The sequence below is a fragment of the Nycticebus coucang genome, chromosome 3 (assembly GCF_027406575.1).
Source record: "Nycticebus coucang isolate mNycCou1 chromosome 3, mNycCou1.pri, whole genome shotgun sequence".
Classification (NCBI taxonomy): domain Eukaryota; kingdom Metazoa; phylum Chordata; class Mammalia; order Primates; family Lorisidae; genus Nycticebus; species Nycticebus coucang.
In genome coordinates, this window is record NC_069782.1 from 44,127,099 (window position 1) to 44,141,088 (window position 13,990).

At 35.7% G+C, this 13,990-nt stretch overlaps 1 protein-coding gene across 4 annotated transcripts in view; it reads right to left on the bottom strand.

The window, feature by feature from the left end:
• The window catches only part of NAV3 (neuron navigator 3), an 862,702-nt gene that overhangs the window by 213,349 nt on the left and 635,363 nt on the right, over positions 1 to 13,990 (bottom strand). For all 4 annotated transcript variants that reach the window (XM_053585283.1, XM_053585282.1, XM_053585281.1 and 1 more), the window contains exon 7: positions 6,716 to 6,855. In XM_053585283.1, the coding sequence (XP_053441258.1) occupies positions 6,716 to 6,855 (140 nt within the window). The remainder of the gene's footprint in view (positions 1 to 6,715; positions 6,856 to 13,990) is intronic.

The window sequence follows — 13,990 nt, forward strand, 5'->3', positions numbered from 1 at the left end:
TCCTTTTTCTCATCATGTTAGCCACACATTTAGTGAGTACTGCTGTGTGTCTGCAACTAGGTTAAGAAGTCAGGAGACTCCTATTTCAGATATCTAGGAGCTTTGCGGGGATGGAGAGGTGAGGGCAGAAAGAACCAGTCAGGGCTCTGAAGTGGCTCATGAACAAGAAAAATAGGTAAGGATTCTTCCTTAGAAAAGAGAAAACAAGCTAAAGATACTAAATAGATAAGACTGCTATAGCAGTTCAAGTACAGAAGCGGAATTTCAATATCACTACACTCAAAAACGAGATGAGAGGGGCAGACTCATCCACTCTACAGCAATGGTCGTAGCACCAGCTGCGAAATCACTCTCAGGAGAGCGCACATACGTAAGACACTTCTCCAAGCTCAGCTCTAAATCTCCCCCAGCCTGTCTTTGTACAGCAGCAATGAGGTGTTTCGGACTTCATTAAGAAGATAAATCATGGGCTGTTGTGTATCAGGAAGGCTCTGCAATAACAAGGGGCCTTCTGGACTCCTCACAACACAGGCTGCAGGACGGCAGCTGAAGAGGCAGCCATCTGTAGCTTGTACACAGGAGGCGCAGCCCCCAATTCTAATCTCTGTCCTTCATACATTCAGTTAACAGTAGCCTGGCCCAAATGATACAATTCTGAATGTTGATATCATTGCTTCTGACTGTGAATGAGTCTCGTTGTGGGGGAAAAAACAAATATTTAAAGTCCTTCCTGAAATGGGTTGCCCCTTGCATTTTCACGGACTCCCTCTGCTTAGAGCTCTGCCTCTTTTCTCTCCTGCGTTCTCTCCGTCTGCCTCTATATCCACCATTGCCAATGGCATTGGATCCCAATAATACTATTCATCTCCTGCTTACAGTGTCCCATGTACTTCATAAGCTCTTTATAGATGGTATCTCATTGAAATCCATATAATCTATAATGTAGGTATGTCAGAAATGAGGAAATGGAAGCCTAGGAAGAGAAAGTACCTTTTCCTCAATCACACACACAGTAAAACTTAGAAAAGACAAAATAGAAATTGGAACTTAGGTTTATTTGACTTGAAAATCCGAAGGCTTTTCACCACTTTCTTTCTCCCCATATGTTTGCGGCATTTCCAGAAATCCAGCTGGTGTGGCTTTCCAGAAAGTCACGTGTTTGTCAAACAGCGAAGTTAATTGGGTAACTCCTACTTTCTTTCTCCCTCTGTGAGCAGCGTGTAAGTGGAGAGAGCTTCACACAGACGCTTTCTACGCAGTGAACTGCACACTCACTTCTCCAGCGTACCACCTGCCCCCCTTGCTCTGAGTGGAGGTGAGCATGCAAGTCAGTTCCTGCTCACAAAACATACGAATTCACAGTTAATGCTGAGTTGTCTTGCAAACAAATATATTGATGACTTGTGTACAATTCCGATCTAGTTCTAAAATCAATACTTGGAAGTAAATGTGGCAGTCACAACAGGCATATGGAAACTTCAGAGAGAAACAATTTTCTGTAGAACGTCAGTTATTTTTAGAGCTTAGCAGCACGATGCCAGCAGTGCTATCAGCCTGAGAGAGGATCCAGAGACCATCCCCAATCTGTTCATGTCTTTTTCCTCTCAGAACAGTACATGGTTTAGATTGAGGAAATGTAGGTTTTAACTCAGAAATATATAAAATGACAACAATCCTGATGCCAGTTGCACCCTTCTTTCTGAAGTATTCTCAGCACAGCAGGCATTGAGATCAGTGGTGTTGTGGCCCCTGCTGCGTACAGGACACTTTAAGCATCACAGATTATTATAAACGGAAGAAAAGAATTAAGCAATATGCCCATGGCAATTGGTCGAGTAGATAATCAACTTAAACTATCATTTGATAATAGAACAAAATACCTTTTAACTATCTTTGAAAAGTTGAAAAACAGTAGGATTCACATTCCAATTTGTCTGGTTACTAAGCAGCTCCTGTGCCCCTCACCACGCTGCCTTGCGTAAATGATTGCCTGGACAATGTTCCATCATCAGTCTTACAATGATGCAGCAGAAACACAGGATTTGTAAGGGACCCTGGAGGCTCTGTCCATTCACATTCCATTATATTGTACTATTTGCAATGTCAGAGAGCCACTTTGTGGAGTGTCGTGAAATTTAGGGAATCTTACATTCATTGGCCATTTAGAAAATAGTATGCAATTTTGGCACATCTAATTTTTGCATGTATAATTTGAAGATACTTCACTATGGGTTAGGTCTACCTAAAACAAAAAACATATGTGTCCATATGTATATAGTCATATCACCTGATACATGTACCCTGTTATGGTAGCTCACGAAAATCCCTACGATCGTAGAGATTATGATGTTGACAAGTGTATTTTAGACTTCTGTGAATATTAAGTAACAAAGCAAAAAGTGACAGTAAAACACACGGTCATATCAAATAACTAAAACATATTTTCAGGGGCTTGAAAAGAACATTTAAAAGTTCAGTCTTCTGGGTGGTGCCTGTGGCTCAAGGAGTAGGGTCCTGGCCCCATATATTGGAGGTGGTGGGTTCAAACCCAGCCCTGGCCCAAAACTGCAAAATAAAGTAAAATGATAAAAGTTCAGTCCTTTGACTTTAGAGTGAATTTAGCGTAATTAGGATATATGTAATGGTCGTAAGAACGAGACATCTGTGTTTTAGTTAATAAGGAGTCGCCTGACTTTCATGACTAATGAAAAATTCTCAGTAACTCTTACTGTTTTATAATGCTGAATTAAAATGTTGCAAAATTTTTGCATCAATTTTATTAATTTTATTTTGAATGTGAGTAAAAGCAAAAGTTCCTACAACAGAAGATACTTGATTGAATTCTGAAGAGAAAGGAAGCTTGCTGTTCAGTGTAAGTACAGTAATGTATCTGAATTTTTCTGATATCAAATTGCTAACAAACATTTTTACAAGGGAAGAATCACACGTGGAAACCAGGAAAAAGATGGCAGATTTCTCTCTGGTTCTTGGCAACATGCAAAAACACCTCTTTGCTAAGGGACTCTGTCAAACAATACATGTTTATAGATGATAATTCAGAAACTGGATTCCAAATAAAGCGATATATATAAACTTAAGTGATTTAGGATTGTTCAGATTTATTACCCAGATTTTCTAAAACAAAAATAATTGGCTTCAAGGCATCCAACGTACATGTCCAAATGAACCATCACATGGTGTCTATAAGATCTGATTTCCAATGCACAGGTATTTGGTTTTCTTTAGAGTATGTATTGGTCTAGAGCACTCTTAATGAGTGCCTGGGCAAATTAATAAACGCTGGCAACAGAATGTGCTATTCATTGCCAGTTTCTGAAGAAACTGAAGGACTCTCAAAAGAAATGTTTTACAAACGATGCTATCTTCATTTCATAATTTGTTCTGAGACCATCCTCACATTCCACTTCAACAGAATGGTAAAACGGCATTGCATTCTACAGTAACATTTCCATTTCAGCCTTCTCTGAAAATAATAACCTACTACAATGCGCTCTGATATTTAATTCATTTGGTGAAAAGGCAAAATGAACACAGTATTTTTTTGAATTGCATTACTAGTAAAATGATATTAGATATATCTTTTAAAGAACAGTATGATTCACTACTGATTTCCTTTCATTAAATCTCATTCCACTTTCAAATGAGCTATTATTTTTTTTAAAAATTATATATATGAAAAACTACTATATTTTCAATAGTTTGTTTTTCTCACGAGAAAGTAAAATTATGATAATTGTGAATAAACCTTTATTATTGATTACAAAATCTATAGATTCCTGAACTGATTTATAGAACTCATTTCTTCAGACTTGGTAAAGAATGTAGAAAGTATATTTCCACTTAGAATTATTCAAGGAGCACATTGCAGCTAACTTTGTGCATCCTTCAAATAAAATATTTTCATTTATTCATTTAAATGATATGAATTTAAAGGTTTTAATTTTTAATAACTAAAGAGGAATAACAGTTAAAGCAACTAAACATTTAAGTTAGTACTTTCTGATTTCTGTTGTTATAATAATGTAAACGCCGAAAATTCTTCTTTAATTTTCACCTTGCGTGGTCAGACCCAAGATATGTGTGCAAACTAGTTTGTTACAGAGATAAGCTTATAAGAAGATGGAATCTTATATTTCTATATAAGTTATTCTAAGTAAGTTTATATTAAACATCTTTATCAAAATACTAATTGAATATAGAATAAATTATAAATTGTTCTATATGTTATATTTATTATTGCTTTGTAAAGAGCATGGCATAATGAGTAATTAGAAACATAGATATTGGATGATTGATGTAATATTGTAACTCCATGTTTAAAAACAGATTCTATATTGCATGCAAAACAAATTCCAGATGGCTGCATCATATGCAATTTAAGCTCGAGTTATCATTGGCAGTTTTAGACTTTTAATGCTTATATTTGATATTACAAATATATCAGCATGGTATAACACACTTTAAATGTTTTGGAATTTTTAGTTAGTTGGAATTAACATGAAACCATACATTTCACTATAGATACGCACCTAAGGGAATCTGCTTTACATGTATTATCAAAGACTGCACATTACATGACATCTGTCTCCACCTTGTGGTTATTATAAATATTGCTACTTTCTAATTTTCACTTCCTGGGCTTACCTAGGAGAGGTTAAAGTGGCCATGAAGAATGCTAAAGCTTATCTAGTTTTGGATTTTTACTTTTAGAAGCATAAATGAAATTAGGAAAAGATTTTCACATTATATAGCAAAATTCAGATACATTATGATATCAAATTGCTAGCATTTATAAGTCTCTGCCAACATTAATGATTTCTTGTAAAATATTATATAACTGTGGCATAACGAGCTTAAACACTTTGGAAATCCCTTTAATACATGCATAGTAATCTATTTCTTTCTTTATCTTTTTCTTTTCTTTCTTGAAGCAAGGTCTCAGTCTATTGCCTCATGAGTGCAGTGGCATTAGCACACCTCACTGTAACTTCCAATTCTTGGGCTCAATCGATCCTCCTGCCTCCACCTTCAAAGTAGCTGGGACTGTAGGGGCACAGCACCATACCTCAATAATTGTTTTCGGCTTTTGATAGAGACAGGGTCTCTGTGTTATCCAGGCTGGTCTTGAACTCCTGACCTCAAGCAATTGTCCCACAACAGCCTCCCAAAGTGCTAGGAGTACAGGCATGAGCCACACACCTGACCAATACATCTCTATTTCTAAGTTAATCTTCCTTTAGAAATCATGCCATGTACAGGAAGTATTAGCCTGAACTAACATAACACTTTCTGAAAAAGTCACAGAGAGGGGGGAAATGTTTTTCTAATAATAAACTGTCATCCTCCACCCCCCACATTAGAGTATGGTTTCAGGAATATTTCTTTGTACCTTAAATCAAATATATTATTTTAAATTTAAAATATAAACTCCTAAATTCCAAATACACATTTAAAAAAATGTTCCATTCAACTTAAGAGCTGGGGATATTGCAAGGATCAAGACACATCGCTCTGCTCTCAGGGGTTACGGTCTGTCCGAGTTTGTTTCCAGTGGAGGGGGAGATTTTCACAAAAGGATGCCTAGATCACAGATCACGTCTGTCAACTCATACCTGAGTAGGAGCAAGCCATCGAACCATTTGCCTCTCTGAAATGATTTGCAATTGTCTCAACTGAAGAGAAGGGTTTCCATTTGGTTGAACTACTCAAACCAAATTTGTCAAGCATTCTACTAAGTAAATACTACGTATTTGTATCACTTTTTAATTTCAAGTCTTGTTCAAGGTAGAGCTTTACACTATGAAGAGACGTTTGACATTCTAGCAATATGAAAACACTGATTCCGTCATGCTTCGAATGTAAACGTTATCTCCTCGGCTCTCTTATGCAGTGACAGACAGCAAGCCGGAGACACTTTTGGACATTTTGCATGTCACAGAGAATTGTGTACCATGTACTTCATTTACAACATGGCTTTTAAATACAACTCTCACTGATTACCTTTTTATCTCTAATGATTTTTATGTAATATTTACATTATGCACTATTTCAAGAAACAAAACAAATATCAATAATTTGTTTGGGGAGGAAAACTGAGGCCATAATATTCCCAGGACCTGCTGCTTGCAGAGACCAATACCTATTGCCATTATGTTTTAACTTTTGATGCTCTGACTTTAACTGCCCACAACATTTGTGATACTTACATTAACTGAATCTAAGGATTCAAATAAATAAATTCTATGTAGTTTTATGATCTCAGAATACATTTTCATAAAACATAAAAGGGCATAAGAAAATGCTATTTATATACTCCTAGAAGAAACTGTTTTTGAGAAACATTTTATTCTTGGGTATATAACTAACTACTTTAAAATAAGTGAGTTTATTTGCTTAAAATAGTCTTCAGATAAAAAAGCTAAAATTTGGGTGTGCGGGTATTTAGGAAACATAATTTAAACTCTACTGATATGATTTCTACCTACAGATGGCGTCTGTGGCTCAAATGAGTAGGGCACCAGCCCCATATGCTGGAGGTGGCAGGTTCAAACCCAGCCCCGGCCAAAAACCACAAAAAAAAAAAAAAAAAGATTTCTACCTACAAAGCTGTTAGGCTCCTCAAATATTAGACAGTGTGTAATTCACAAGCCCCTTGTTGGCCTTGGTCATAATGATGAAACGGGTGAAAACTTACCTTTTTCATTTCCATTTGCATAATTTGGAGGCTTGTTTTTGTCAATGCTGTTAAAGCTCTGACTTCTCCTATTTAAATTAGAGGCTCCCTGGGCCTTGCCACTGCTGCCTGCAGCTGGTACCCTAGAGGGTCCAGGAAGCCTGAAATAGCATGAGAAAAATTATATCATTATTGTACATTACAAAGAGGTAAGCAGGGCTCTGAGCAGGTTAGAGTTAATAATGAAATCACAATATCTGATGTTCTAAAATCTATAGAACCGAAGATGGTAGTTTAAGTGACAAATAAAATAGCTAAATAACAGGGTTGGGGAGCTTCAGAAAAGTATTGCTTCGTTTTACCATAAGCATGTCCCCAGACAGTAACGATCATAAAATAATCAAAGTAATTCTGAACAGTTACACTTACTCCACCCCTTTTAAAAAAACTTTGCCTTACAAGTATTGTAATAATTGCACAAAAAGTCAGAGAAACCATAAAACTTAAATTTATTATAACCTCAGCATTTTAATAAGCAACTTGCAGGTGGTGTTAAGTTATTCTTTTCACTGTCTAGGACATTTATTTTTATCTCAGCTAGCAATATTCTATGCCAGGTTGTATTAATGACAAGGTTTCATAAGAATAAAGTTAGTAAAAAATTGGGAACAGCAAATGCTTACTGACTACCTAATCTAATTACTACTTTAATTAAAATATGGCCCGGGACACAGATCTTGAGTTAAGTTATATTTGACTGGTCTGCCTCACCAAAAAACTCTTTCATTTGCTTGCCAAATATAAGCACCTTTTTATCTCCCAACTACAGCTAACAGATCACAGAGGAGATATGACAAGAATGGATGCAAGTCTCAGAATAAATTTGCTGTTTGCTGAATGACAATTTAAAATATACCTACAGTGACGGCATCTTCGGCTTGTCTTTGTGTATGAAAAACAGAACATGAGGAAACACATATAGGCTCTCTAATTATAATAATATTACGAGGTCCAATAAACTACCACTATTTTATTGGACTATAATTAAATACCAATTTGGATCATTTATTTCACTGTTTATGCAATCTTCACATTAAGATTTTGTCAACTATTTCATAAACTCGATACAAAATATGCAATTACTAGATTCTGATTTTATACTACCAGCATATATTCTATAGTTATAATAAACTAAATCCAGATACATTAAAGACTAGAAATGAAGAACTAATATCAACGCTTTTTTTTTTTGAGCAGAGTCTCACTTTGTTGCCCTCAGTAAAGTGCCCTAGCATCACCGCTCACAGCAACCTCTAACTCTTGGACTAAAGCCATCCTCTTGCCTTACCCTCTGGAGAAGCTGGGACCATATGTGCCAGCCACAATGCTTGGCTGTTTTTAGAGATAGGGTCTTGCTCTAGCTCAGGCTAGTATGAACTGTTAGGCTCAGGCAATCTACCTGTCTCGGCCTCCTAGAGTGCTGGGATTACAGGTGTGAGCCACCATGCCCAGCCCTCTAATATCAACATTCTTAAATATATTTGGTAAATATGATGTTGAAAGTTGACAACAACTTTGCTAGTATTTGTTACTGCCATATAAATGTCACTGTGTACTACTTTGAAAGATTTTGTGTGAGGCTGGGCATGGTGGCTCACGCCTGTAATCCTCAACACTCTGGGAGACTGAGGTGGGTGGTTCACCTGAGCTCATGAGTTCAAGACCAGCCTGAGCCACAGTGAGACTTCATCTCTAAAATTAGCTGGGCATTGTGGCAGGCACCTGCAATCCCAGCTACTCTGGAGAGTTAGGCAAGAGGATGGCTTTAGTCCAAGAGTTTGAGGTTGCTGTGAGCTGTGACAACATAGCACTCTACTGAGGGCGACAAAGTGAGACTCTGTCTCAAAAAAAAAAAAAAAAAAATTATTTGAAGAGAAAAACAAGCAGCAACACCCCAGAACATGTAAATATAGTGTTGAATATTTTTTACAGTTCTTTTAAAATATATTTTTAAATAAAAGATTGCTTATACATGGTGTCTTGGTGCCAAATATATCAAAATTTCACATCGCAGTTGTTACAATATTGACGTTTTAACTCACCCTTATAATACTAAACTATATTTTTCAGTATATTATTAGAAAATCAAACCTTTAGACAATATAAATGCTTTATAATAGTAACAGGCACTGCAAAATGGAACGAACATCAGGAAAAATCAAATAACAGCTTAAAATTAAAAGTGTTGATTTTTTTCCAGAACAGATAATGGTTTCAAAATGTTGACTGTGTTTTAGAGTTTAAATAACTATGTCTAATAAATAGTCCCTTCAGCTATTTTGCTAATTAGAGGTTGTGTCATACATAAGATTAGAATCTTTTCCAAATGCTTCCGGCATTTAATGTCTGCTGTAATGAATCTACAAGGGTTTGTAAGTATAGCACAATATCCACAGACGCTAGGAATTTATAGTACCAGGGATTGCACTCGGCAGAAAGAACTCTACTGATTAATTTGGCCAAATAATCCCAATCATAATAATCTGGGAACCATTCCTATCGACATAGCCATAGACAGAAAATTCATTTCAAACTCAATATATAAACAAATTTTGTCACAAAACCTGCCCTGCGAGCCATGAACGCTGCCCCATTTCTAGAAAGCAATTAAAATACATTTTAGTCTTTACCGTGACCCATGAAGCCAAGTGATCTTCACTCCTCAGAAGAACAAATTAAAACAAATTAAAAAATGAATTTGCTCTTCTCATTACCCTAATTTGACAGGCAGCCAGAGCTTCCAGATCATTCATCAAATAATAAAGGGGGAATGAAATGAAGAGAGAGAGAGGAGGTCCTATTAAAACAAAGCACTTAAAATACATCTTATATTCCTGAGATTAGAAGGAGTAATGAAATGCTCATCTGCTCACTGTACATGGCAGGTCGCTGCTTCTTACACATTTTAATTTATGTCATTTATTTTAGTTTTTAATTAAATACCGTCTTTAATTTTGTCTCTCCAGAATCTTCGTGACTACTATGAAAATGAATGTAACTCAGAAAACCAAGGCAAGGGAAAAAGCACCTACCTCAAGTCAAAGCATCAAAAGTGGTCCTTGTGGTCAAGCATCACGTGATATTCATTAATGGAGCCTTGTGACAAGGAGCCACCGGGTACCTCCCCAGTGAGAGGAGGCACACAGGTTCACGTGCTAATCAGAGGTGCAGAGCGCTCCCCTGTGGCTGTACTTGGCTGTTCTATGACACCATCATACCTTCAGCAACTTTGTTATAAAAATCTACTCTTTTGACATATTTTTCTGTATCATTATTTTTCAAACAGTATACATGCTTTTATTTTAGTGGACCATCTTTAAAATACATGAGTCACGAATAGGCAAAAATGTAAACTATTATAGATAGAAAAACAGTTCACGCTGATCTGCTACTAACTTCCCAACCAAAATCTACCAATATTTTTCAATTCTTCTTTAAAATATACAATACTTAATGCATATCCATCTCAAAAAAGAAATGAAATCTTATTGTATAATTTCCAGATTATGTGACCTGAACAGATGAGGCCTTCTAATTAGTTATTTTCATTATTTGTTCTAACCTTAAAACTTAGGCTTCAGCCCAGTCCCATCACTACATATAATTAGACTAAAAAGAGGCCAAACCCATGTAGTTATCTAATACAAACATGCTCCCCTGAGGCCATGTATGGAAATCTGCCTGGAAAACTCAGTGTTGCAAACTTCTCATTCACAAGGGTGTCATTTAAAAAAAATTAGACAGGACAAAATATCACTAAGTATTTAGTTGAATATCACTAAGAAGCAATAAATTAGAGAATATTAACTGACCTAGTAGGCTTTTTTTGACTGGTTGCAATTCCACTGTGATTAGACTGAGTTGCATATCTGGCTGCCAGACTGTATGAGGAGAAACAGAGAAATTGAATTAAAGAGATTCTTTGAACATGGAAAAGAAAGAACAAAACTTACAAGAAAACTATGAGTTAATGAAATGCAACTGGAACACATATAAACGTGTATAAAGAACAAATTAATTAGAAAATTATGGTAATGCAACATATACAATGTGACCTTCCATTATGAGAGCACCATAAAATAATAGTGTACCCCCATAATAAAATGTGTCATCATTGAGACTTTAAACTTATGACTTTGTGATGTTGTTAATATCATTAAAATAGTATTATTTCATCTTATAAAAAGTTCAACATTAGTAAGTGACTGTGAAATTTTAGGGGAACTGAAAGTTTCACTTACGTGATTGAAATATCTCTTTCTCAAAAAGGTTAAAATGAAAAAGAGAGCATGAAATGAGAATCAATTTCTTCAGCAAACTTTCCTAATTTGTTTCTTAAATCAAAATATTATTTTGGAAGCCAAGTGATTGAAAATATATATATTGTTTCAATCTAATAAGTTGTTGCTAGTCTGTCGCACTAGGGTTTTTTGAAGAAGTGAGCCATGAAAGGTGTTTTGTCTAAAGAAAGATCTATACATTCTTCAAAAACAAACCACAAATATAAATAACAACTTCCAGGCATTCTTGAATCACATTTTTAATAACTTTTTAAATTAAAATCTTTGTTCAAAGACACGCAGGAAAGCATTATGTAATCAAGTTTTGAAGAGCAATCCTTTATGAACAAAATTCAAATTTGTACATTAAGGTAAACTACTTTTAGGTTACCTGAGAGTTCTACTATCGGTGTTCTCAGGGATATAGTTAGACCCAATATTCCCAGGACATGTTCACACACCCTGGAATGGTCATGGGTCAATGCCTGAGTAGAGAACCACTTCTCAGGTGAAATGTGATGACTCTACATGAAGCCAGTTGTGCACACACAGACTCCAAGCCCTCCCAGGAAACACCACTACCATAAGGGGATGTCGGAATCACTTGGAATTCTGCCACAGTTAAATCAACTGCTTTGCTGCTAAATGGAGAGTATTTTAGTCAAGGAAAGAATTACTTAGGAAGATGATACGTTTTCTAAGTTAGATCTTATTACACTGAGCCTGTCTCCGATGGGAACGTGCAGGTCCTTAAAACTGCCTGACTCAGGGGGAAGACATCCCACATGGAGGGGTCTGTTCAGGTTCACAGAGCACTTGTTTTTCACCTTGACACGTGTCTGACTACCCTGGACATTGAGAAAATTGTATACAGATGAACAAACTATCTTAGAAAAAATAATTTCAGACAATAATTTAGAAATAAAAGCCGAAGTGTTTAAATGCAATGAAATAGTAATTTAAATTAAATTAAAAATATAAAAGCACCCAAGATGAAGAAAAATCTTTTGTGAATTTCTCAGTCTACTTGCAGTCCAGGATTAAGAGAACTAGATAAAGGCTTACTCTCGTATTCTCTCTACCTTGAACACAAATATCAGCAATAGAGATGACAATGAAACCATGTACTTCCTTTTAGGAAGCTAAATCTCCTTATTGATTTTTCCCCTATGATTTTAATTAAATGGCACATTACATTTCCTAGTAAAGAACAGGAAAATCAACAAGTCCAGAGAAGTTGAGTGATTTACTCAAAATCAGCTTTTTTTTTTGTTTGTTTATGTGTATTTTCTTACTTATTACATAAGAATACTTTACTTGGTGCCTATATTTTGTACCAAACTCTCTCTTTAATCCCTGAATAGTTAGCTTCTGCCTTGCTTTCCTTGCACCTGTGAAGCTGTTATCTTTAAAAACACAAGAATCTTCTCCAGTGCTCACCATGTTCTGAAGTATTTGTATTTGACCATGTTGCTCCCTCCACTTTTTTGAACCTCTCCCTTTCACAGACTGTCATCCCAGGGCACTCATGTGAGTTGTTGACTTCACTCTTGTCCACTGCTCTTTCATTTACTGGGTCTTCTTATCTCTATCCCTTAAAGGAATGATTTTTCCCCAAGAATATGTACTCTCTTCCTTAACACTTTTTTACATCATTTGACTTAGTATTTTGTTTCCTACTAAAATTTCAACTAAAATCCTGCCCTCTAGAATTAACCTGTTTTGTATTTCCATCCACCAGTATCAACTGAATAAAAGACTTGCCCATTTACGTGACCTTCTCTCTAACTTACACACCAAAGCCATCATTTGCCTTCTTTTATCCTCTAATCCTTATCCATTCCTTTTTTTGATTTCTTTTTTATTTCTATTCATAGGGCCACGTTTAGTATACGTGCTGCCAAAGCAAGCACATAGGACCACATTTCATTAATCCTGTGGGACTGAAACGTCAATGGTCGACTCTTTCCATTTTCCTTTCAATTATTGCAGAAGAGCGATGAACACCTAGTCACGGTGATTCAATGTCTACAAATCCATTGGCAGGGGATTCACTGTCTACAAATCCATTGGCATTCATGTTCTCCTTCAATTCCCAGGCTTATTATGCTAATTCAACCCTTCAACACTTTCCACAACACCTCTGGCCTTGAAGAATTCAGATGTTATATTGTTCATCAAATTCATTCTTCAGAATGGATTATTAGAACCAGAAAGGACAATAAAATGTATTTAGGCTTTTAAAGTGAAGAAGGAAAAGTCTAATGACACACAACAAATTCCCTAAAACAGTCATCTGACCAGCAGCAGATTCAAAGTAAAATTTGATATTCAAGGGCCTTTACAAAATATTTTTTATGTTTCCACCTTTATGTTCTACTGTCTTTGCAACCTTATAAATTCTTTGCCCAAGTAGAGTGCTTACCTCACTTGTACTGGTGTCTTAGTTTGTGCCTTTCCTCATACTATAATTCCTGTAGAAATACTTCCTACCTGTATCTATCATAACAAATTCTATCCATTGTTAAAGGACCATCTTAAATGACATCAAGTCCATGAAACTTTTCAGTAGCGCCTAGATCCATATTGAGTCTCTAAGCTTACATAACTGTGCTTATACCCTTTCATGTAAGAAAAAAAAAAGCTATTTAAACCTGTAAACATAGCAAGTTTTCTCAAAGGTATAATAATTTATTAGAAAATATCCTTGAAAGTACACTTGAAATATTGTGCTCGATTTGACAAAATTAAAAAAGACTGAATACGTTGAGATCATTTATAGGAAATAAAATGCATGCATGATTTGTGCTTCAATCAAGTGAACCACAACTATTATAGATACTGACACAGCCAACTTTCTCCTGTTTTAAAAAAGATGAATACATTTTGAAAACATAATATGTCATATCTCACCAGTCAATTGTAAGTCTAGTAACAGAGAATGTAGCCTTAATAC